Genomic DNA, 25058 nt, shown 5'->3' on the forward strand with positions numbered 1-25058 from the left:
TGGCTTTTTTTTTCTCTTTCCGAAGAGTCAGGAGTTGCCAGCGATTCGCTGTGCGGCCTTGGGCAGGTTGCACCACTGCTCACTAGGTTGTTGTGAAAATTGACTGTGATGGACGGGGACGAGCTCAGTGAAGGGGACACTGAGCGCAGGGCTGGTGCTCGGCAGGGCTGTACCACCGCCCTAAATCACTCCAGGACTTGGGCAGCAAGGGGCCTGCTTGATTCCTGTCACACTGATCAACGCAGTAATCGCGTCCATGCTCCTTATACCATATGTGAAATTACGTTAATGCCAACAAAAACCTCGAGGATATTTGGGGCTGGGGAGATTTCAAAAATCTGGAAGAAAAATAGGCAGGAGTTGCCAATACAGCTCTAGAGAAATCACGTGAGAAGTGCGTCTGACCACATCGTGGAAGTTTTCTGTTGTCCGTGGGTGCCACAGAATCGGAATCGTAGCAACTCCATGACAAGAGTAGAGCTGCCCCATAGAATTTCCAGGGAGTGGTTGGTGGATTTGAACTGCTGACCTTTTGGTCAGCAGCCAAGCTCTTAACCACTGCACCACCAGGGCTCCGAGGGTGGCCCAGGCCCTTGGTTTTCCAGGTGGGTGTTAACAGGGCCAGGGTTCCTGGGTAGCAGAAACGGTGTGCAATCAGCTACTAACCTCAAGGTTTATGGTTTAAATCTACCCAGCAGTGCCACAGTAAGAAAGGCCTGGCACTCACCTGCCATGGCCATTGTTGGTAGTTGCCATTGAGTCAATTCCAACCCAAGGCGATGTGTATGTCACAGTAGAACTGCCCTGCAGGGTCTTCAAGGCTGTGACCTTTCGGAAGCAGAGTGCCTGGCCTTTCTTCCGAGGGACCTCTGGGAGTGTTTGGACAAGACAGCTTCAACAGTTTGTGCCCCACAAGGACTCCTCCATAAATGTTATATCCAAGAAAACCCTACGGAGCTCAGTTCTGCTATGTAACACATGGGGTCCCCATGCGTCAGAACTGACTTGATGGGCAAGGGTTTTAGTTTTGGTTAATGGGGTCAGGCAGGCTAGTAGGCGCCGCCGAGAGGCTCAGGTCTCACATCCCCACCTCTGGCTGCACCTGGACCAGGTGATGGGGGCAGCGTGGAGCCCTGGGCCTATGGCTACCCCCCTCAGGGTGGGGAAGGCAGTGCCCATCTGCCCAGCATGGACATGAGCCCTACAGGGACACACAGAGGGGGCAACATCTGGGGTCAAAGGGACAAAGGATGGGTGTCTGGGGACATGCCCGGACCCCGTGCCAGGAAGCGTCAGTACGCACAAGATCTCAAGTTCTAGAAAGTTCTGTGAGCTCCAAGGGGGGGCACTGATGGGGTTCTAGGCTGGACTGGGGGCGGGGGAGGGGGTCTGTGGATGGAGAGACATCACGGTGAGCAGGCCGGCTAGAGGGGAGCAAGTGAGTCTCTGAAGCCTAAGCAAAGCAGCTTCCAAGGCCATCTCTGGAGGCTTCTTCCGAGGATGGTGGCCGCCCACACCCACGGGAAGCGCCCTGTCCGCCCCTTGACACCCAAGCACACCAAGCAAGCCCCCGACGCCTCCGAAACAAAGCAGGAGCCCAAACGGCCGCCCAGCCCTGTTCCGCGTCCAGCGTCTCCCCGCGTGGAGGCAGGGCGGGGAGGGGGCTCAGGTTTATGGCGGGGCATTTGTATTGAACGTTTAATCATCTGGCTCTAGAAACAGCAGCAGAAATAGCAAGAGACACGAGACTTTTATACAAAAACATTTGTTGCTTACAAAACATATGCAAAAAAAAAAATTTTTTAAAAGAGACCAAAGGCAACATCCTCGCTACTTTTCTTCTACGTTTAAAAAAAAAAAAAATCTCATAACTAACATTCTTTTTTTATTTTCCTTAAAAAAAATATTAGGCTTAGGCACAATTTGCTGGTGGCTCTTGGAGAACAAGCCAGGTTCGCACCGCGTCTCCCCTCCAGGACGTGATATGTTTCAACTCTCCGTGTGGGATACTTAAGGCATTTTTTTCTTCTTCTTCTCAGAGTGTGTATTTTCTAGCGCACTTTTCCATTTCATTCCCCTCCACCCCCCAAAAAATGCTCCTTTTCGGCCCCGGGTGAGGGGCTGGGGGATGAGATGTGTGTTCAGGGTCATCGGGCCTCGCGGAGCATCGTGGCCTGGACCTGGGGGTGGGGGAGGCTGGTGAAGGTCGTGGACCAGGGGTCACCGTGCAGACCCATCACTCCGGACCTGGTAAGCCGGTGCCAAGGACAGGTGTGCGTGCGGGAGGGACCACACAGCCCATTCCGTGGACAGCGACCCAGGCGTACCTCACATGTGCCCAGTGGGGTTGTGGGCTTCACCCAGGCCCGGGTGGGCAGCCGACAGCACCATCTGGGGGTCCCCAACCACGCCGGACACCTTCTCTTCCTCTCGGCGTTTCAAGCAGGCTGCTTTGGGGTTCAGGTTACGTTCTGGGGAGGAGAAGGAAAGCATGGTGGGAGAGAGTCCCCATGAGGGGGAGTCCAGGGTGGCACTGGGAGGGGGTGTCGGGGAGGGTGGGGGCTCCCATACAGCTCGCCGCCACCATGTCGCCTCCTTGAGAAGGTTGGGGGTTAGCAGGGTGTAAGGGGCTGGGGGGGATGAAGAAAAACAGGGAGCATCCGGGGCCTGCACGAGCGAGAGAAGACAGAGCAGCGCTGAGCGTCCGTCCGAGCGCATGCCTGGGGGGTGCCCCGCGGTGGCAGACACGGCGGGCGGGGCCGGAAGCGTACCTCGCACCTGCTGCTCCAGGCCCAGGATGACCTGCACGGCCTGCTGCAGGATCAGCAGCTTGGTCTGCGCCTTGTCCGACTTGAGGTGCAGCTGGCACATGCGGCCCAGCTCCCGGAAGGCCTCGTTAATGTCCCGCACGCGCACCCGCTCCCGCGCGTTATTGGCCATGCGCCTCTCCCGGTCCCTCAGGTCTTTCTCCTCCAGGGACAGCACCTCCTCCACACTGCTGGGTGCACAGCACCGGCTGTTAGTCGGGGCGCGTGCAGGGTGGGGACACGGAGTGTCGGCGCGGGTGCCAGTGTGGGGACATAGCGCTGGTGTGTGCCAGCACGGGGACACGGTGCCGGTGTGTGTAGCAGTGTGTGGACACTGTTGGTGCTGATGCACATACCAGTGTGGGTACACTGTTGGTGCTGGCGTGTGTGCCAGTGTGGGTACACTGTGGCTGCTGGTGTGCATACCAGTGCAGGGCACACTGTTGGTGTACATGCCAATGTGGGTATACTGCTAGTACTGGTGTGCGTACCAGTGTGGGCGCACTGTTGGTGCTGGTGTGTGCCGGTGTATGTACACTGTTGATGTTGCTGTGTGTGCACTGTTGGTGCTAATGGCATACAGTGTGGACACATGGTGACGGGACACGTGTGAATGTGTGTGCTCACACCATGAGCACTTGTCTTTGTGTTTGCTCATCGCCATGTACCCAGGAGCACACACTCCCAGGAATGTGGTGCAGCCCCCGCCTATGCGGCCACGCCAAGGAGGGCCAAGGATGGGTTGTTCCCAAAGGATCTGATGGGGAGGGAGGTGGGCCTCAATTCCACACTGGGGAGCCTAAGGAGGAGTTAGCCCTCCCTTGCGCCTGGCTCATGCCACGTGCTCCAGGATGGGGCCAGGCAGGCCAGGGTTTCCAGTGCCCCTCTCTCCACCCCTTCCCCCCCAGCCAAGGACGACCTTTCCCAGTAGAGCAGCCCCTTGCTGAGTGAGGGGAGCTGAGCCTAGCTTCTGACCTGCCTGGGGAGACTCCTGGGGTGGGAGGCCCAGGGCTCTCAAAATCAGACAATAAGGAGCAAACCAGCTAGCCCTGAGACCCCAGTATCCCCAGAAATGTGTCTGCCCCAGCCCGGGTAGGACCTGGGGGGCCACCTGCCCTCCAAGCGGGTGGCAGGATGAGGCAATGCCTACCCTTCCCCAGGCCTAAGACTCCTACAGGGTTTTGGCTCTCTCACTGAAGTCCCAGCAGCAGCTCTGAGCCCAGAGCACCCAGCCCACGGCGGGTGCAGAGCTGAGACCACCCCTCAGGCTGTGGACAGCACAGCCAGCGTAGGTGTCTGAGCCCCAAGCTCGGTCTTGCCCTACCAGCTGTGTGGCTCTGTGCCTCGGTTTCCCCCTTGGCCGGAAGGAAGCTGACTGCAAGCTCAGCACCCTTTGAACTAGGTTGATTTAAACCCACATGGGTGAAGCTCGCCTGAGCTGGGCGTGGAGAAGGGTCAGCTATGCTGGACCCAACCCCCTGTGCGCTGCCCGCCCCCTGCCCTCAGGCTAGAGCGGGTCCCTCAGGCGGCTGCGGCAGCCCCGGAGCCGCTGGACAAGCGCGCAGACCAAACTGCCGGTGCAGACCAAGACGGTCACATCCCCCACTCCTTCCATCCCCCAAGTCCCAGTGGGGGACTTTGGGGGAGGGGAGGCCCAAGGCCACAGCCTCGTGGAGGTGATCCTCACAGCCTCGTGGGGGCAGCAAGTGCGAGGTAGGGAGGGGCTGGGGTGAGGGGAGCGCGAGAGAGAGCAGAGAGGCAGGGGGAGGGGGATACACAGCATGACCCCCCACCGTGGAGACACGAAACCTCAGAGCAGAGGAGGGGGCAGTGGGGGGCCAAGGCCCCAGCTCCGGTCCAAGCACAGCGCTGCAGGAGAGAAAGGGTTAACGGGCCACGCAAGAGTGAAGGCATTAAGGAAGCAGCTGCCAACGGGGGCTGGGGGGAGGCCAAGCAGGGCGAGGGGAGGAGCCAAGTCACGTTTGGTGGTGGGCGGTTAGTTTGGTGGCGGGCGGGTTATTTCTATATCCGTCAAATCCCGTGCTGTGCGTCAAATCCCGTGCGTAGGGAGATGACTGTTTTAACCCTCCATGCAGGGGGGGAAACTAAGTCAGAGGGAGGGGACCGCCCGCGTGTCGTCTGTTTGACTGCAAGGCGAGCGTGGAGTATACACTGGCGCCTCCAGGCCCCTGTGAATGAGCCAGGCTCTGGGCTTCCTGAGAAGGAAGGACTGGCAAGCGGAGGTCCACCAGGGTCTAGGGGAAGCATTCTGGGTCAAGGGCCCAGGCACCGGGAGAGAGCAGCCTCCCATGTGCAGAGGGGAAGCAGGGCGAGCGGTGGGGGCGGCGGGCAGTTGGGGTGGTGGGGGTGGGGAGGCGCGGAGCTGCAGGCAGTGGGGAGGTGGGGTGTGGGGGGCAGTGAGGGGTGAGAAAGGGTGGGGGGGCAGTGGAGGTGGTGGGGAGGCGGTGGCAGTGGGGGCAGAGGGGAGGTGGGGTCAGCAGGTGGTGAGGTGCTGGGCAGGCGGGGGTGGCGGGGGGTGGGGTGCTGGGGAGGCAGGGGGCAGCGGGGTGCTGGGGAGGCGGGGGGCGGCGGGCGGCCCCCCACTGACCTCGCACTTGCTGCTCCAGGTTGAGGATGACCGACACCGCCTGGTGCAGGATGAGCAGTTTGGTCTGGGGCTTCTCACTGTTGAGGTGCAGCTGGCACATGCGCCCCAGCTCCTTAAAGGCCTCATTGATGTCGCGCACCCGCAGCCGCTCTCGCGCGTTATTGGCCACGCGACGCTCCTTCTCCCGCTCGGCCTTCTGCTCGGGGGGGAGAAGGTCGTCCTCGTCCTCCTCTGGGCTACGGGGGAGGGGGCCGGGGGGGCCAGAGGACAGCGTGAGGTGGAGGGGCGTGGCGAGGGGCCCCTGGCCACCTCCCAGTCTCGGTGGTGTGTGTTTGTGTGTGTGTGTGTGTGTATGTGCGCCCGCACGCGTCCGTGTGCGCGTGTGCTGGGGCGCGGGGCCGCGTGCGCGGGGGCCTGGCACCTGGTCCGGGTCCGGGGGGGCTTCAGCTCCTTCTTCTCCTCCTCGGAATTGTCGGCCACCGATGCGTTCTCCTCGTCCTCCTTCTCTTCCCGCTTGATCTCACCGGCACCTGAGGCCACACCTGTCCGCCCGAGTCCTACAACAGACCGGGGGTCAGGGCAGCAATCCACTCCATACGGGCCCTTGCGGAGCCCTCTGTCCATCTCGCCAGGGGCATAAACTCTCCTGGGACAACCGGCTTTTCGTTTGTTAAAAAACCAATTCAGGAGCCCTGGTCATGCAGTGGTTAAGAACTTAGTTGCTAACCAAAACCTCAGCAGTTCAAATCCACCAGCCACTCCTTGGAAACCCTACTGTCTTATAGAGTCAGAATTGACGGTAACAGTTTTGGTTTCTTTTTTTGGTTTAATGCTTAAGGAAGGACCCGAGGTGGCGCAACAATTAAGCACTCAGCTGCCAACCCAAAGGTTGGCAGTCTGAACCCACCAAGTGGTTTCGCGGGATAAAAGACCTGGCTATCTGCTCCTGTAAAGATTACAGCCTAGGAGACCCAACAGGGCAGTTTAACTTTGTCACATGGGGTTGCTATGAGTCGGAAGCAAGCTGACACCCAACAACAACTGCTCACAGGGTGCTGAGTTTCCATCTTGTTTGTTGTTAGCTGCCGTTGAGTTGGCCCTCAACTCATGGTGACTCTGTGAACAATGAGCTAGAGCCAGTATGACCCACAGGGTTTTCACTGGTTCATTTTCAGAAACTGATTGCCAGGCCTTTCTTCCTAGTCTTAGTCTAGAAGCTCTGCTGAAGCCCGTTCAGCATCACAGCCAATACACAAGACTCCACCAACAGACGGGCGGTGGCTACGCGTAAGGTGTTTTGGACAGGAATCAAGCCCAGGTCTCCTGCACGGGAGAGGAGAGTTCTATCACAGAACTACCGCTGACCCCTCAGTTTGTGTTTAGGGTGATGAACAAAATTTGGACACGGACAGTGGTGATGGTAGTACGACATGGAGGACATAATTGACGTCACTGAGTTGTATACACAAAATTAGCTGAAATGGCAAATGTTTTGTTATATATTTTTTACAATAAAATTAATAATACCACTGCCATCCCTGGAATTGGATCCATACCTCACGCCACACAGACATCAGTTCCGGAACGGAAAAGGCAAGACTTTACAAGCCTTAGAAGAAGCTGTAGGAAAGTGTCTCTGTGACTTACAAAGAAAATAAAAAGATAAGCCACAGAGTAGGAGAAGGTACGTGCAATGCATATAACCAACGAAGGGATGGTATCCAAAGAGCACCAACAAATCAGTAAGAAATGGGAGAACAGCACAGTGTAGAAATGAGCAAAAAATCTGAATGGGCATTTCACAGACAAAGGGCTGTGGCCAGAAACATATGGGAATCACTTTATCACATCCAGAAATCGAGAAACACCACTGAGGACCACAATGTGCTACCATTTCATACCTCTAGGTAGGCAGATTTGAGAGGCCTGGCACTTCCAAACACTGTACCAGGGTCAACTGGTACAACCACTTTGGAAAACAACTGGGCATTAATCTTCAAAAGGCAGACACGGGCATGCTCAGAAATTCCACAACCTAATATCACACCAGGAGCCCTGGTCAGGCAATGGCTAAAAACTCAGGTTGTAACTGAAAGGTTGGTGGTATAAACCCACCCAGCAGCTCCACGGGAGAAAGACCTGGCAATCTGCTCCTGGAAAGATTACCGCCTAATAACACGTTCTACATTCTACTTTGGTGAGTAGCGTCTGGGGTCTTAAAAGCCTGTGAGCGGCCATCTAAGATACTCCACTGGTTTTACCCTGTCTGGAGCAAGGGAGAATGAAGAACACCAAAGACACAAGGGAAAGTTTAGTCCAAAGGACTAATGGACCACAACTACCACGGCCTCTACCAGACTGAGTCCAGCACAACTAAATGGTACCCGGCTACCATCACTGACTGCTCTGACAGGGACCACAATAGAGGATCCTGGACAGAGCAGGAGAAAAATACAGAACAAAATTCTAACTCACAAAAAAAGACCATACTTACTGGTCTCACAGAGACTACGGCCCCTGGACACCCTTTTAACTCGGTACTGAAGTCATTCCCAAGGTTCACCCTTCAGCCAAAGATTAGACGTTACGAGTAAGGGTGGTGGGTTTTAGAGGCCAGGAAGTTGGGAGGTGAGGAGGTGGGGGCTGTGACTGGGATGTGGGCACCAGGTCCCAGACCGGGCTCCCAGGGCAGCTGGCATGGCTTGACTTGGGCAGATGTTATGAAGGTACTGGACTTAGAAATAATTCATTGAGGTGTATGTTTGGTTTATGTGTCTTTTTGTGTCTGTATTTTTCACTATAATAAAAAATGAGAGAGGGGTCAAGGGATTCAGGCAAGTGAGCTAGATACAGAAATCCCAGGGCAGTAGTCACTGTGTTGGGTGGGATGGATGGGGGCCCAGGCAGGCTTGAAGGCCCTGGCCCTGATTTGGAGTCATGGCGGGTCCCCAGGAAGCTCCATCCACCACCCAGTATCGTCGCACACATGACATTACTCTTCTGCGTGTAACAGTCTCTTCACAAAGTTGGAATGGGGGGAAGTGAGGGGAAGAGGCCCCTCAGGCCTTGGTCTCCCCATCTGGCACAGGGCTGGTGTTGACCACTCCTGGGACCAGCCTACCCTGAGCCAGAATCCAGACCCTGGTAGGTACCTATCCCTGTGCCCAGTCTTCGCAGACCTTCTTGGCCAAGTGGACAGCCCATCCCTGCCACCACGCCCCTTGCCCTGCAACTGTAATGGCTTCAAAAGAGACTTCCCGGCCTCTTACCACCAGCAAGAGCTATCTGCCAAGTCTCTATGGCACTCTTACCCTAAACTAGATCTAACCCTATCCCTAACCTAACCCCATCAATGAGCTAACATCATTAACCTAACTCTAACCCCAGCCCAAACCCTATCAGTATCCTTAACCCTAACCCCGTGACTGACACTAAGCCTAACTACATCCTGAATCCCCCCAAAAATCAACAAGTCTCACTCGAGGACCTATGGCAACCTTATGCCAACACTAACCAAGCCCTTATCCCATCCCTAGACCTAACCCTAACCCCTCCCTAACAGTATCACTAGCCCTAACAATAGCCCTAAACCTAAACCTAACTGCAACCCTATCAATCGCCCTAATCCTAACCCCATCCCTAACCCTATCACTCGCTATACCCCAACTCTATCCCTAACCCTACGTTTAGTCCTAACACTAACCCTGTTGTTGTTAGGTGCCTTCGAGTTGGTTCTGACTCACAGTGACCCTGGGTACAACAGAATGAAACACTGCCCAGTCCTGTCCCATCCTCACAATCGTCGTGATGTTTGAGCCCACTGTTGCAGCCACCTTGTCAATCCATCTCATTGAGGGTCTTCCTCTTTTTTGCTGGCCCTGTACTTTACCAAGCATGATGTCCTTCTGTAGAGACTGATCACTCCTGACGTGTCCGAAGTAAGATGCAGTCTCGCCATCCTTGCTGTTAAGGAGCATTCTGGTTGTACTTCTTCCAAGACAGACTTGTTCATTCTTTTGACAGGCCATGGTATACTCAATGTCATTGTTGTTAGGTGCCATCGAGTCATTTCTGACTCTTAGCGACCCCATGCACAACAGAACGAAACACTGCCTGGTCCCGAGCCATCCTTACAATCGTTTTTATGCTTGAGCTCATTGTTGCAGCCACTGTGTCAACCCACCTCGTTGAGAGTCTTCCTCTTTTCCGCTGACCCTGTACTCTGCCAAGCATGATGTCCTTCTTCAGGGACTGATCCCTCCTGACAACATGTCCAAAGCATGTAAGATGCAGTCTCACCATCCTTGCTTCTAAGGAGCATTCTGGTTGTTCTTCTTCTAAGACAGATTTGTTCGTTCTTTTGGCAGTCCACGGTATATTCAATATTCTTTGCCAACACCACAATTCAAAGGCATCAATTCTTCTTCGGTCTTCCTTATTCATTGTCCAGCTTTCACATGCATATGATGCAATTGAACATACCATGGCTTGGGTCAGGGGCACCTTAGTCTTCAAGGTGACATCTTTGCTCTCCGACACTTTGAAGAGGTCCTTTGCAGCAGATTTACCCAATCCAGTGCATCTTTTGATTTCTTGACTGCTGCTTCCATGGCTGTTGATTATGGATCCAAGTAAAGTGAAATCCTTGACAACTTCAATCTTCATTTATTGTGATGTGACTTATCGGTAAAGTTGTGAGGATTTTTGTTTTCTTTATGTTGAGGTGCACTCCATACTGAAGGCTGTGGTCTTTGATCTTCATCAGTAAGTGCTTCAAGTCCTCTTCACTTTCAGCAAGCAAGGTTGTGTCATCTGCATAACGCTGGCTGTTAACACTAAGCCTGTCATTAGCCATTTCCCTAAATTTAGCCCTAACCTTAATCCCATGCCTAACCCTATCCTTAGTCCTAACCCTCACCATTCCTAACACTAGTCCGAACACTAACCCCGTATCTAAACCTAGCCATAGCTCTAACCCCGACCCTTTATCTAGGTGTAGCTGTAACCTCAACCCTCTCCTAGCGCTAATCCCATCCTTCTCCCTAGCCCTAACCCGCTCCTCTCCCTAACCCTAATCTACCTCTTTCCCTAGCTCTAGCCCTAACCCCACCCCTCTCCCTAGCCCTAACTCCATCCCAGCCCTAACCCTCTTCAGGGTCACTCTCATCCACTTCCGAAATGCCATCGCTCTCTCTGAAAGAACCCTCTTGAGCTCGCTCCCTTCCAGCTCCCTCCCCTGGACAGAACACTTCCACCCACCCACCACTGAGGTTTTCCGCAGAGTCATCTGACCCCATGCTGGCTCAGTCTCAGTCTGTAACTCGGTGGCATCCAACTCGGTGGCATCTGACATCTACCTGGCATCCTGAGGACCCCTGTCTGCCCTGGCCCCAGGTCCCTACACTCACCCACGTCCCCTCCCACCCTGGGACACATGCGGTTCTGTTCTGTCCACACTCACAGCCCACCCACCCATGACCTCGACTGGGCTCCTAGCTCTAAACCACCCTCCAAATGCCGATGGCACCCGCACGTCCATCTCCAGGACATCTCGCCCTGAACACCAGACTCGCATCTGGCCTGCCCTTAAAGGGCATCTCAGATGCGACCATCCCAAACCTGCCTGTCTGTGGCTGCCCTGGCCAGAAGCCCCAGGGTCATCCTTGTCTCCTTCCTTCTGCTCCCTGCTCCCCTCATCCCATGACTCGTCCATCTGCAAATCATTTGAGACACATGAGATTTTGATCTGCAGGGGGCGCCCGTGAGCACCAAGTCTGCCTGTCCCTTCTCTGCCCCACCACCCTCCAGGGCTCCCACCTCCATGACCTGCCCCCTCCCTTCCTCTCTCCCCTTGGCTCGCCCGCTCCAGCCCACCATACCAGGCTGGGTCTTGCCTCAGGACCTTTGCACCTGCTGTTTCCGCTGCCTGCTTTCACCTCCTCCCAGAGTCGACTCAAACGTCTGCTCTTCACCTCCCTGACCACTCCTCAAAACTGCACAAGAGCAGGGGTGTCCCATCTCCATTCCTGCCATGCCTCAGTTTCCTCTACCGGGAATGAGGGCCGACCAGTTGTAACTCCCAGGTTACTGTGAAGACGGGCACTAAGTACGGGCTGAGCCGTAACCCTGTACCTGGCGAGAGCAAGCGCTCAGGCCAGAGTGGTGACTCTCAGTTCCTTGTCCCTTGGCAAAGAGGACCTCCCTGTTGCCCCCCGTTTTCCAGAGGAGGGGAGAGGCTCAAAAAAAGAAGTGACCCCCAAGAGCCGATCGCCCCTGTCCAGCCCCTGCCATGGAACTTACCACTGTAGGAGTCAGCAGGTGGCCTCGAGAGGTCAGGGAGGGTGCTGGGCTGGCTGGGAAGGGCCACGTGGTTGTGTAGGAGGCTGGCACTGCCTGAGAGGCTGTCGTCCGTGGGGCCACCTCCAACCTGTGGGCGGTGGACACAGCAAGTTAGCACTGAGTGGGTCCCCCACCCCCCACTGCCCTCACCCGGTGCTCACCAGGCTGGTGTGCCGGCCGCCCAGCGGCATGACAGGACCAGTGAAGCCTGAGGCCAGTGCACCATGGCCAGGCAGCAGGCTGTGGATGTCGCTGGCCGTGCCCACGGCGTGGCTGCGCAGCACGTGAATGGCCTCGTCCAAGTGGTCCTCCAGCTTATTCTGTTGCAGTGAGGGGTGGTGAGGGCCCGGGACCCAGAAAGCAGTGGGCAGCCACGATTTACGGCTCTGACGATGTGGTCTGGCTCAAACTGTGACATTCCCCAGCCACAGGGCCACTGTGCCGGCAGCCCACAAGCTCTTAACCAAGATTTTTCTAAGCAGAGGGTATCTGTCTTATTGCAAAATTGTCACGTCAGATCCAACGACTACTTTCCATGACAGTTTTTTTTAAAATCATAGAATTCAGAGTCAAGGAAAACATGGCCACCCCCACAGGGTCCCGCGTCTATACTGGGTATCTGGTCCGTGTGTCTGTCTGCATGCACAGCACGCCCCACACTCTTGGCCCCCCACACGGGCACCTCTCCAACTGCACACACCCACCAGAAACTGGCCCCCACCCCCCGCCCAAGGTCACGGTGCAGGGCAGGAGAACTCACCAGGCCATGGAGACCCCCATCATAGCTGGGTGATAAGGCACCGGGGGCCCCTCCTCGGGGCCACTGGGAACTCCCTGTGGGGGTGGGGGACACACAAATGGGGGAATGAGAGGCACAGGCAGGCTGGGGCTGGCCCTAACTCCCCATGGTCCCTCCTGGGCAGATCCTGCCCCTCACTGGGGGCCAGGGAAGCATGGTCACTCTCCCAGGAAAAAAGGTAGGGGGCAGGGAGGAAGGAACCTGGAGCCTGTAGGGTGGGGAGTCCCTGAGGGGCCTGTAGTACCTGGCCTGGCCACAAGAGGGCACCCGGCACCTGCAAAGCTATTCTGGGGCCATGAGGCCATGGGGCAGGGGCACTGGGGGCCCAGAAGGCTCAGCCCTGGGTTCGAATTCCACCTCTTATTGTGCTGAGGTGGTCCAGTGGGAAGGCTCACATCTCCGAGCCTCAGTTTCCCTATTTGCAAACTCTTTCAGGTGAGGGCCAGACAGCTCAGCGCATACAGTAGGCACTCTAGAGTAGGCCTCCTGTCCAGTTCTGTAACCCGCTCTGGTCTCCCGCAGCAGGCAGGAAAGTGGTTAGCTCCAGGGAAGCCTGATGTCCCCCCAGGGCAGAGGTGAGGGGACCTGGAGGTATTTTCACCCTAACCTCCTAGGGCTTCCAGAAACTTCCAGGTCTCACTACCCATCATTCCCAGCTGATCCCCGGGGCATCCCTGCAGGGGGAACAGGTGGCCTGGTCCCTTTGCCAGAGGTGAGCACAGGGCATTGCAGCTAGTGTGTAATTAATGCCCAAAGCATGAACACGTGACACTACGTGTGTGCACGCACACGAGCGCTGGGCATGCTAGGGTCCAGGCCAGAGCCTCAGCAGGCCTCCAGGCCCTGCTGCTCCCGCCCACTGTCCTGGAGCCCCAGTCCCCACCCCAATGGCCCCCACACATGCTCCCTGGAGTTCGTGCAGTGTGAGCAGCTGAGTCCTTCTCCTGGCCCTGCCTGTGCCGTGAGGTGACTGGAGTGTGCTTCCCAGCCCCGCTCACTGCCTACCCATGGCATGCAAGGTCGGCTCAGAGGCCACCTCTTCCAAGGAGCCCTCCTGCAGCATGAGCTCCAGGAAGGCATGGAGGGTGTTCTCCCGTCTCTGACCCGCAATGTGGCCGGAGCCAGAGGGGCAGCCTGACCCTCGCCCCCCCGATTCCAGGCTGCAGCACCAGACACCCCTTGCCGGCCCCCATCCCCTCACAAACCTGCCAGGCCCTGTGGGGAGCCTACAGGGGTTGAGGGGCTGGATGAGAAGTTATTGCTTGAGTGATCTGGGGAGTAGATCTGCAGGGAGGACAGGGAGAGAGAGGTGGGGCCGCTGAGCAGTCAGGGGCCGGTCTCACAGGGTCCCCGACCCACCAGTCCTGTCACCCCATGCCCCTCGCCTCACCGAGGCCAGTGCCTTCCCAAGAGCATCCCCGGAACTGCCGGCCGTGGTCCCACGTGAGCCTGTGGGTGGAGAGAGGTGAGGCCTGACGTCAGGGCTGCACACCTGGCTCGGATGCCCCAGTTCACAGGGGGCTCAGCCCCTGAGTCCAGCCGATTTCTGACTCATGGTAAGAAAAGACCTGCCTGATATCTAGCCACCTGCCTCCACAGACAGTGGGCCGTGGGCCCTTGGGCAAGCGAGTCCCCTTTCTGAGCCTCAGTTTCCCCGGCTGTAAAGCTGACTCCTTGTAGGGCCTCTTCTAGACACCCCTGGGCTGGACATCACTAACGAAGACAATCCCAGCCTGGCTCCCAGGGCTGCAGAAAAACACTTCTGCACTCGCCGAGGACCCACCCTCAGCCCCACAGCCCATAGGCTCTGCCCTGCGAGTCCCCCTGTGGGGAGAGACCCTACCCAGGGAGAGGCGTGATGGGGGCAGCCCTTACCCAGGAGGCTGTCAGCTCCACTGACGGGGGGTGTGTGGCCGGCGACACTGCTGTAGGTGGCTCCAGGGGCCGAGGAGAAGCTGGACACAGCAGGTAGTCCGCCATTCACCTCGGCTCCATGCAGCGGGTAACCCTGCATGGGGGCAAGAAAGGAGGGGTCAGGGGGTGCAGGGGGCCAGAGGGGTGAGCCACCCCACTCCCCATACCCCACTGTGGGCCCTACCATGCGCTCGTGCTGGTGCAGCCCGCCAAACGCACCCCCGCTGCTTCCTGCAGAACTGCCACCCCCAGGCGGGAGGGGCAGTGGGGAGGAGCCCCCGCCCAGCATGGGCCCAAAGCCCGCCTGGCCTGGGGGGCCCCACAGCTCAGCCGAGGGGTGCAGGCTGCCGTCTGCAGAGAGGGGGACAGTGAGCAGCGGGTGGGAGACCCTGGGCCCGGCTCCCTGCCCCATCCCAGCCGAGGCCCCCCACACACCAGCCATGTAGAAGGGGGCAGGGTAGGCGCTGCTGGGGGTCTTGGCAGCTGGGTAGGCAGCGGTGTCTCTGCCATAGTCATCACCTGAGCTGGGTGGGTACACCTGTAGGGGAGTGAGTGTGGTCAGGTGGAGGGCCCATGGGAGGCCCACTTGACCCCCCACCATACACTGGCCCCATCCCCAGACGAGATCATCCTGGACAGCTGCCTACCAGGCCACCCTCACCCCCCTGTCCTGCTCTAAAAAGTCCCCCTCAAATAAAGCCCAGCCCTTTGGCCCAGCGTTCAAGGCTCCAATGCCATCAAGATCTCTCTTCACTACTCCTTCTCCGACCCCCAGCACCCAAAATGCCCTGACCTCTCGTGCCTCAGGCCTTTGTACGCTGGGCCCTATACCTGGAATGCCTTTTCTCACCTGCATCCAGAAAACCCCTACTGACCCATCAAAACCCTAGGTCCAGTACCCTTGGCCCCTCCGTTTTCTTCCCCTCTGGGCTCTCCCTGCACTGGAACCTCCTTTAGCCCCAGCTCTGAGCACACAACATCCTGGGGCCTCAGACACAAAGCCCTGGATTAACGCTTGGCTGTGGCTGCCCCAGACCAGCAACGGCCAAGGGAATCCACGGTTGCCACCAAGTGATCAGCCAGCATTGCCTGGGCCCAGTGGGAAAATGCTAATATTAACTGGCATTGGCTGCCCAACAATGGAGTGGAAAACCAGGTTCTGAGTGGTGAGTGTCAGCTGGGATGAGGCAGGCCCAGGGTGCTCAGCTCCTTTGTTCTACGAACTTGGGGCAAGGGCCCAGGGGAGGAAAATGCCAAGCTCGGGGGCGGCAGGGGGCTGAGCGGTAGCATCACCAGCTGAGACTTTAGACAGCTTGGGCCCTCCTGGCCCCAGAGCCCTGGGTAAGTGGTCTGACCACACTGGACATTAATCCTGAGTCCTGGGCCCAGTGTGAGTGCAGTGAGCCCACGGGGTACAGCGGTGGCCGTGCCAAGCCAGGAAACCTAGCAAACTGCCTTTCCTTCCAATGTGATTAAATCATGGCGAGCACAGCACCATGCTGAGATGGTGATGCCAAAGCATCCCGCCAACTGCCAGGCGCCAAGGCAGGGCCCCACTGGACAGGACCCCAGGGTACGCCCCGTACCTGTTCACAGGACCCCCCTCCCACCCTTTATTAGGAGACTATGGCCGTAGGAAGTGACTTTGCTTTAAAGCAAGAAGAATCAAGGCTAGGCATAAGGAAAAACTTCCCTGACTGTCCCTCAGGGGTGGGGGTCAAGTCCAGCCAAGCCCAAGGACACTTTGGCTCAGGACTCATGAGGGTTCCCACTCACAGGTGGTCACACAAAGGCCAGCGCCCCCAACATGTCACCTGACTGGGGGTAGCGGTGACAGCCTCGGCCTGTGGGGCCCCGCCCTCTGCCTCACAACTCACCGAGGACGGGAGCCCTGGCGGCACCTTCCGGACCTTCTTGGGCTGCGCATCTGTCAGGAGGGAGAAGAGTGAGTGGCTTGACCCCAGTCCTGTCCGCCCTGCCCAGAACAGTCTGGAACACACAAAGGACACAGCGGCCCTGGGTTCTGGTAGAGGGACACGCTCTTACTGCTGGCCGTCGAACCCAGGAGAAGGAGCCCTTGAACTTCCCTCTTGAGAACAATGATTCAAATGAACCCTGGGTCCACCCACTGTGGGTTGGAGACACTGCTGGACCCGTGAAGGGTGGTCCGCAGAGCGGGGCTGTGGTTTCAGACCTGGGTCTCCACTGCCAGGCCACCTCCCCTCCACCCCCAACTATCTCATTTTCAAGTTTCTTGGTTCACTGTCTATCCATCCAACCAGCCCAACCCCAGGGAAGGACTGGTGCCTGTCATGACCCCAGCGTCCAGCCAGGATCCGGAAGGCACCCAGTAGGCCAAAGCTAATGCTGGTCCCTTTCTGTCCCCATGGCCAATGGGAGACAAGGGGCTGCTTTGTCCTGGACCCTGAACTCCCCTCTCTGGTCTGACTCACCCAGGCTGCTGCCATCCGCGGGTCTCCGCCGGGGGTTGCCGGGGTAGGAAGGGTAGTACTGGGCACTGCCTTTGACACCTGAGGGGGACAGCGGCCCAGGGCTGCTGAGGGCCAGCTCGCCTGGCAGGAAGCCAGCCTGGGGGAGAGGGACAGATCGCCGTGAGGGGCAGCCCCCTGCCAGCCCCCAAGTCAATGCCCGAAAAACTGAAACAAAACCACCAACCCTACAAACAGCCAGGCCCAGCCCCAACCACAGAAGGGCTGTGACTCCTTTCTGCCCCGCTCACGGCTGATATAGTTTGACCTTCCAACACCTGAGGCAGCAAAACACTGGTTCTGTCTCCCCGACCTAAGGCACCATCGGCCACAAGCCACCCCGTTATGCTCATAAGAAAAGACTAAAACACCGAGCCGCTGCCGACAGAGCACAAGACACCTCCCGGATTTAGGGCAGCTACAAGGGCAAACCGCGTGCTTCCGAGTGGATGGATGTTTTGCTCTCTGTGCCTTTATTTTTTGTCTGTTTTTTCACGGAAGGGTTGAATTGGGTCTGCGTTAGTTTGAACAAGATCTCCCTCACCGAGCCGGCTCTTGTATGTGGACTCTGGCTTTGAGGCCTCGGCCACGCACTGTTCTTCATGGCCCCCCATGTGGGGAAGACACAGTTGGGGGCAGGCCCTGCTCTTGACTCCTGGGCTGAGACACGCACTGGGGAGACCCGGGTTCAAGGCCTGCTTCTGCCGAGTTCTGTAGCTCACATGCACGGACCCCAATGCCCCAGCTTACCCATCTGTGACATGGGCATGCTGGCCGCTCTCATGGCTCAGGAGGCATCGTGGGGACCAATGAGGGTGATGGGAGTTCTGGTATGCAGCTGGCGCCTAATATCTGCGGGAGCTGTCACTCTGGCTCAAGCCCAGTGTGAAGCAGGCTGCACCTCGAGATTTGGGAGCCGCAGGTAGGGTCAGGAATGAAACTCTCGGATGTGGGGGCAGGGACCCTGGGTTGACCAGGCCACAAAAAGCCACACTAGGGACCACAGGGGCTGGTCATGGCCTCCATCAGCCTCACAGACCGGACCGGCGGAGGCAAGAGTCTGTCCTGGGCTAGGACCTTCCCTGGGCAGACACAGGGTGAAGGGCTGGACCACAGGGCTAGCCTGGGAAGGGCATGGGGTGAGGCTTCAGGGCTGCCTCAGTTTCCCTGTCTCTCTCTGAGCGCCCCCAGCTGCGCCCAGCACCCCCCAGGCCTAGGCCTATCCTGGGGAGCCACGGGGCAGGGACCATGGTCTCCCGCAGTCTAGCTGGCCTCCCTCCTACTTTCCGCCCCTGCCTGCCAGCCCGGCCTGGCCCAGGGCCTGGTTCTATTTCAGCCGCTGCCAGACAGCAAACAGCACTCGGCCCAGCCACGGAAGCTTCTGCAGACCAGAAGGAAACTCCAACCGATTTGTTTCAAATTAAAACACGTCGGAAGGAAAATGCTAGAGGAGAAAAGGACAGGAGGGGAGGTGCTGCCCCCTGCAGCAGCCCCACCAGGTGACCCTGGGCAGGTGGCCACTGCCTGCACCCCATCTGAATAACGGGGTGTCACCCAGACCCACCCACCTTGTGGCCCCAGGCTGTTTGCAGACAGGTAGGCGCTGAGCCTGGCAGCCTGATGGGGTCCCTATGCCCAGCCCCGTTCACCCTGCAAACAGGCACTCACCTGACTCAAGCTGCCAACACTAGCATCTCTCCCAAAGGCCGTGTATGCAGCCCGCTCACTGCCTTTGCCTGGAGGGAGGAGAGACGGTGGGTTACTCGGAGCCAGCCCTGCAGGACAACACACCTAAGGGGCTGTCAGGGCCAACCTGGCAGCCAGCACTCAATAAGCATGCACGGCTCAGAGAACTGCAGTGGAACATTTTGCCAGGCCAGCCTCCTGTCTTCCTGCCAACAGGGATAGGCTTGGGCACAAGCAGGGGGACGTATTCTGGAAACCTGAGTGAGCCAACGCCCTGCCCACCGGGGCCCCTGACATATCCCTTGCCCCAAAGCGTGACAGCCCTGGGCTCAGCCAGGCCACAGCCCCCTCTGACCAGCCCCTGCCCTTTCGAGCCTGGGTTTCCTACATTCGAGGCTGGAGGGTGCTGACTCCTGGAGTGCTGGGCTCACACCAGATATTGTCTCCCTAGGGGACAGGCCCAGGAGCACCTGGCTGGATAGCCCATCAGGTGCCCATGGTCCCGTATACGTAGCATCTGTCTGGTTTAGTCCCCTAAGGTTCCATCCTCACCCCAGCTCCAGGCCAATGAGGACAGCCTAGCCTTCCAGTCAGAGATGAATCTACGAAGGAGCAGATACCGTTTCACACTACTTAGTGAGAAGGGGTCTCATTCCCTGAGCAGGCAGGCGAGGCCTGGTGCTATGAGGGGTCAGCCTGACTGAGAGGGATGCCTGCACAGAGGGGCATCCGCTGCTTCACTCCCTGATCAAGCCTCACCTGAAGCAGGCTCACTAAGTCCCTTTTTGGCTTCACCTGGGATCTCGACTAAGTACACACCATCAACAGCTGTGCTATGTGTGAGGCATCAGAACACTTGGCCAATTAATGAGTTATCCTCAAACCTGGAAAAAATCTGGCCTTCTCTCTATGATAAAAGTTCGAAAAGACTCTTGGAGCTCTGCTGTGTGTGGGCTTGACACCGCCCTCTCTGAGCTCCTTGGCTGCAGGACAGTGGGCCCAGGCACAGCTGGGCTCTGGTACTTCAGCCGGGTGGCCGTGGGAACTGCCCTGTCAGCCCTGCCTGCCCTCGGGCCAGCTGGCAGCAGGAAGAGGCCACGAGGAAGGAAGAGCACAGGGGAACCTGGTCTGCCAGCAGGTGTAGCGCACTGAGGGGACCACGGACCACATGCAGGGCCAGGCCTTACCTTTCTCATCCAGGAAATGGGCGTGAAGTACCCTCAGGCACGTGGAGAGTACTAGACACCGCCCCCCATGCAATTCACTCACACGTGCCACAAGCACTTACTGAGCTCCTACTGTGTGCTGTGACCTCAGTGGGGTCCAAACCAGGGGTTGCTCCCTTGGGGTCTAGGGGTAAAGGTGGGGGCCCTGCAAACCCTCTGGCCTCAGTTTCCCATTCAGTCAATAGCCCTGAGGTACCTACGATTCTTACCCTGTGCCGAGCGTCTAAACCCAGCAACGTGGCAGATAGCTCCCGACTTCATCTGAGAGACCACTGTTAAAGCCGCAATTTTATAAATGGTAACAAAAAATGTTGCCAATCAACTGGTCTGCCACTCAGACCCCAGGGTCCCCTGAGGATCATCGAGGGATGGAATTAAGACCCCCATAATGCGCTCAGTTGCTAACTAACAGGTTGGAGGTTTGCAGTCACCCAGAGAGCACCTCAAAACAAAGGCCTGGTGATCTGCTCCCAAACAATGAGCCAGCGAAAACCCTAAGCAGCAGTTCTGCTTCGACACACGTGGGGTCACCATGAGTTGGGTTGACTCAGTGGCAACTGGTTTTACTGGTATTTTGGAGCCAAGGTTCCGAGGGAAAATGGGCTGACCCTCAGCAGCCGGACACCCCAACCATCCCCAGAGGCCCCTGCTACCCATCACCCTGAGGCCTCCTGAGCCCCCAGGTGCTGGGGTTCCCAACGCTCCTGCAGGACAGGTGAGAGGCCTGATAGAGGTCACCCAGCGAGGGGCTGAAGCGTGATGGTGCCCAGAGGATGGTGTCCTGGAGCTATGGGTTGAATCGTGTCCCCGAAAAAGATCTGTTCAAGTCCCAATGCCAGAACCCGTGGGCACAACCTTGTCTGGAGAAGGGGGTCTCTGCCGACCTGGTTAGTTCAGATGAGGTCACATGGGATGGGGTGGGTCATCAGGTCACAATGACAGGTGTCCTGGGCTGTGTTCACCTACATCCTGCTCCAAAGGATGGAGGCATCACCGCCAACACTGTCTGGGTGGATGCTGTGGGTAGGCTGGGCAGCCAGGTACACTGGGCATGCCGAGGACCCCACATGTGTGGGAAAAGGGGGCTGGGACTGCCCCCTGCCGGACACTCACCCCCGAGGCCGGGTCCCAGGAATGTGGACGAAGAGAGGCTGCCATGAGACTCACTGAAGTGGGCGCCTTCACTGTAGGTCTATGGAGAGAAGGGGGGGTTGAAGGCGGCTGGAGACCCTGGGGGGCCCGGCCACACTACGATTTTACAGCTGGGGAAGCTGAGGTTCAGGGAGACAGGCAGGTCAGATTCAAGACTTGAACCCATGTCTGATCCTGAAGCCCCCTGGAGAGCAGGTTGGGCTCCAACTTTCCCTTTGAGCCTCAGTTTCCTCACTCAAGTGTGCCCCCGCCCATGCCCAGGAATGGGAACTCCAGGTCCAGGGCCTCCCAGGGGCTCCTCACCCGGTTGGGGTCAAAGGAGGAACTGTTCTGGTCACTGGTGCCCCAGGAGCCCGAGCAGGGCCGTTCCTCGAGACCTGCAGAGGACAGGGGAGGGAGAGTCAGGGTCACCCGCACTCCTGTCAACCTCTAAAGCCCCAGACAGCCTGGGGCTTTGCATACTTCCAGGTCTTCACAGGACACTCTTCCACTGGCTAACTTTGCTGGCAAACTCCTATCCATCTGGCAAAGCCCCAGCCACTATGCCCACAGAGAACAACCTCTCTGCAGCCCCAAGTCCCTCCCTCTGGTCTTGCCCTGACCACATGGAGCTGGGGGTCCCAAGTAAGGATCTTTCCCTGTGAGAAAAGTTCACAGGGGCATCAGTGACTGGATGACAGACGAAGACGCACGCCCTCAGGAAAAGGGGCTATCCCCCGCTCCCGTCATCACCCCTTTGGTGATTCCCTCCCTTTGCTGAAACCACAGCTCCGTTACCCAGCTGCCACAGAGCTGACTGACTCATGGTGCCCCACGTGCATCAGGGCAGAACTCTGCTCCATAGGGGTTTCCATGGCTGATTTTTTAGAAGTAGATCCCCAGGCCTTTCTTCCAAGGCACCTCTGGGTGGACTTGAACTGCCAACCTTTCGGTGAGCAGCCAAGCACGTAATGGGTTGCAACACCCAAGGACTCCGAAATCCTAGCAGCAGCTGCCACTGACTGACCCCCAGGCAGGCGGCAAGGGTGGGACGTACCCCGTACCTGGGCTGGGGCCGGGGAGGAGGCTGGCCAGGGAGCGGAGAGGCCCGTGGTGCCGGCGGAGTTAACCAGAGCGGGAGTGAGGACCTTGGTCCCTCAGGGTGGGGCAGGGCGGCCTCCTTATCTCCTCACACACCCTAACAGGCAACTGCCCTAGGCTGGGGGATCTCAGGGTCTTGCAGCCACTGGCCCTCTCCCTACAGATCCTGCCTGGGTCCCTGGGGGGAGGGGGCTATGGCCCCTCCACTGGTCCTAACCGGGCCCCTAGGAAGCAGAAGAGGGGCAGCCCCCGGACCCCCAGCCAGGCAACAGAGCCAACCCCAGTTTCTGGCTCTGCAAAGCAAGGTTATAAACAGACCCCATTCTGCGGAACTGGGGGTGTCCGTGTCCAGCTCCGAGTCCAGAGGATCCTGAGAGCCTGGCTGGAAAGTGATGGGGGTCCACGCCAGGCCTGAAGGCTGTGGCTGCACCTCATGCACCCCCTCCCCACCTTGGGCTCCTGCCTGGACCCCAGGCTGGCCAGTGTGGGGGAACGACCGCCTTGTACCCCCACCTGCCCCACAGGTGCCCTCCTGCCCCGTGCTGCCAGAAACTTCTTTCAAACGGCATCCTTCTATTTCGGTGCCTTTATGTTAATCATCCCTCCAGAGAATTGGTGTTTAATTGCCGTCTGATTTGCATAATTTTGCATATTAATCTCCCAGCCTGATGAATATTCATGTCTCATTTAGATTTTGTTTTCTAATCAAAAATTTCCAACGTGATTGCAGGTGGGGGGCTGGGAAGCTGCACTGGCATGTAGGGGGGCTCTGATGGTCCCCAGCATTGCCACTAGGATTGGGGGTCTATACTCCAAGGTCCCAGACCCCCACTTGTGTCCTGGGGAGAGGGGGGCTGGTGGAGGAGGGCTGGCTGGGTGACCTTGAGCAAAGCTCCAGCCCTCTCTGAGCCTCAGATTCCTTCCTTGCCTACGCAGGCCGGTCCTGTCTACTACCCTGGTACACCAGGTGGGCCCCTGACCTCCAGCCCTGGTCCCCCTCGAGATGCAGCTACCCTCCTCTGGGTGTCTCCCTCACTCCATAACGGTATCTACAAAGCCCCCCATGGAGGCACCGGGATCCTCAATCAAACAAATTGGAGGTCATTTCCCAAGGTCACGGCCAGGGCACATTGGAGCCAGAGCAGCACTCGAACCCGACGCCCACAGCCCTCCACCCTTCGGCTGGCAAGGCGACAACAGGGGGGTCTCCTGGGGCCCCGATGCCCCAAACCAGCCCCAGCAAGGCCCTGGCCGAAGCTTCCCTCCCTCCTTCCAGAAAAGACAAAAATAGAGACCGGCCCCTCCCCCAGCGCTCCCATTAATAGTTATTAACCCCCCCACCGATTAATTATGCATTTTAATAACCCTGCCATGAATATTCACAGAGCATTCCCCGCTCACGTTCTAATTAAAACATACTAACAGAATAAGACGCTGTTGTTTGAGTGTAATTTTTTTATGATTTCTTTCTTTTCTTTTAAACGCTGGAGGCGAATTTCTGATCTAGGGTGCCCAGGAGAGAACATCTCTGCTTCGCATCTCTCTGCAGGGTCCAGGGTCCAGCCCTGCCTTCCTTGGAAGAGAAAGAGGGAGGGGTGGGCATGCTGGGGGTGGGGAGACCCTCCCTGGGCCAAGGAGAGGGGCGGGGGTAGGTGGCCTTGGATGCAGGGCCCCATGGATCTGAAGATCCCAAGCAAGCTGCCCAATCCCTGGAAGCTTAGGTTCCAATCAGAGTCACCCAGGGGCAACAAGACCACTCACCTGCCAGGTCCCCCGGGTCACCCCCTTGTCGTGTGACTGTGGGCTGGCCCTTGCCCTCCACCCCGTTTGCAAATCAGGGAGTGGGATTTGAAACCAGATGCTCAGTAAATACTTGTGACTGAACACCCACATCCCAGGGTGGATTTTGAATCTGGTTCGCCACTTGTTTTTGTAAATAAAGTTTTATTGGCACACAGTGACGTCCATGTATTTACACATCATCTATGGCAACACTCACTACAAAGGCAGAACTGAGTCATCACAGCAAAGCTGAAAATATTCACTCTCTGGCCCTTTACAGAAAAAGTCAGCTGATCCCAATTTGTAAGATAGCCAGGGCCCATTTCTGCTCCCCCCATGCAGAGTCCTGTCAACAGATTCTGGTACCAGGAGTGGGGTTGCTGTGCTGGGCCAGCAAAACACACCGTAGGCACAGGGCCGTGGACACAGCTGTACCCAGCACCGCCCACCGGGGGTTTGGCTCTAGCAGCCCCACCTCGGTGATGTGCCGCTCTCACCCCAGCACTCAGACTAGAGTCCCGGGACTCACCCTCTTCCCCCTTCCCTCCTGCCCCACGGCCTGCCCCACGTGGCCTCAGAACAAGTCAGCGTCTACACCGGCTCTCCATCCCCACAGCCACAGCTCTGGGTTCCTGTGGTAGCTTCCTCCCAGGTACCACCTCACTGCCTTGCACCTTATAAAAAAAAGCTTTTGGAAACAAAACCAGGATCTCCTCCCTCCCTTTAACACCTCCCATGGCTCCCCATCAATAACCATGGAAGCGGCAGTCAGGAAATCAAAAGACGCATCACACTGGTCAAATGGGCGCAAAAGACCTCTTCAAAGTATTGAAAAGCAAAGATGTCACCTCGAGAACTAAAGTGTATATGACCCAGGCCATAGTGTTTTCAGTCATCTCATACGCATGTGAAAACTGATGAACAAGAAAGATCGAAAAAGAATTGACAACTTTAAATATAGTGTTGGTGAAGACTACCAGATACACCACGGACTGCCAGAGAACAAACAAAACCTGTCTTGGAAGAAGTACAACCAGAATGCTCCTTAGAAGCAAGGACGGCGAGACTGCATCTTACATACTTGGGACATGTTGTCAGGAGGGATCAGTCCCTGGAGAAGGACATCATGCTTGGTAAACTAGAGGGTCAGTGAAAAAGAGAAAGGCCCTCAACGAG

The 25058-nt window shown here is 57.4% G+C and overlaps 1 protein-coding gene across 8 annotated transcripts in view; it reads right to left on the reverse strand.

The window, feature by feature from the left end:
• Positions 1-1731: 1731 nt before the first annotated feature.
• Positions 1732-25058, reverse strand: part of TCF3 (transcription factor 3) — a 42096-nt gene continuing 18769 nt past the window's right edge. The window contains exons 4-20 of one of the 8 annotated variants that reach the window (XM_064280115.1): positions 21324-21397; positions 20982-21060; positions 18625-18692; positions 16921-17056; positions 16345-16394; positions 14987-15005; positions 14652-14818; positions 14429-14561; positions 13944-14002; positions 13759-13837; positions 12515-12588; positions 11916-12074; positions 11716-11842; positions 5837-5972; positions 5416-5651; positions 2328-2471; positions 1732-2180 (exon numbers count right to left, since the gene is read on the reverse strand). In XM_064280115.1, the coding sequence (XP_064136185.1) occupies positions 2329-2471; positions 5416-5651; positions 5837-5972; positions 11716-11842; positions 11916-12074; positions 12515-12588; positions 13759-13837; positions 13944-14002; positions 14429-14561; positions 14652-14818; positions 14987-15005; positions 16345-16394; positions 16921-17056; positions 18625-18692; positions 20982-21060; positions 21324-21397 (1739 nt within the window). In that variant the 3' untranslated portion in view covers positions 1732-2180; position 2328. Of the gene's footprint in view, positions 2181-2327; positions 2472-2771; positions 2999-5415; positions 5652-5836; positions 5973-11715; positions 11843-11915; positions 12075-12514; positions 12589-13758; positions 13838-13943; positions 14003-14428; positions 14562-14651; positions 14819-14902; positions 15006-16344; positions 16395-16920; positions 17057-18624; positions 18693-20981; positions 21061-21323; positions 21398-25058 lie in introns of those variants that run through there. The other 7 variants (XM_064280114.1, XM_064280113.1, XM_064280112.1 and 4 more) reach the window with 7 other exon arrangements.

The sequence above is a fragment of the Loxodonta africana genome, chromosome 3, assembly GCF_030014295.1.
Source record: "Loxodonta africana isolate mLoxAfr1 chromosome 3, mLoxAfr1.hap2, whole genome shotgun sequence".
NCBI classification, from domain to species: Eukaryota; Metazoa; Chordata; class Mammalia; order Proboscidea; family Elephantidae; genus Loxodonta; species Loxodonta africana.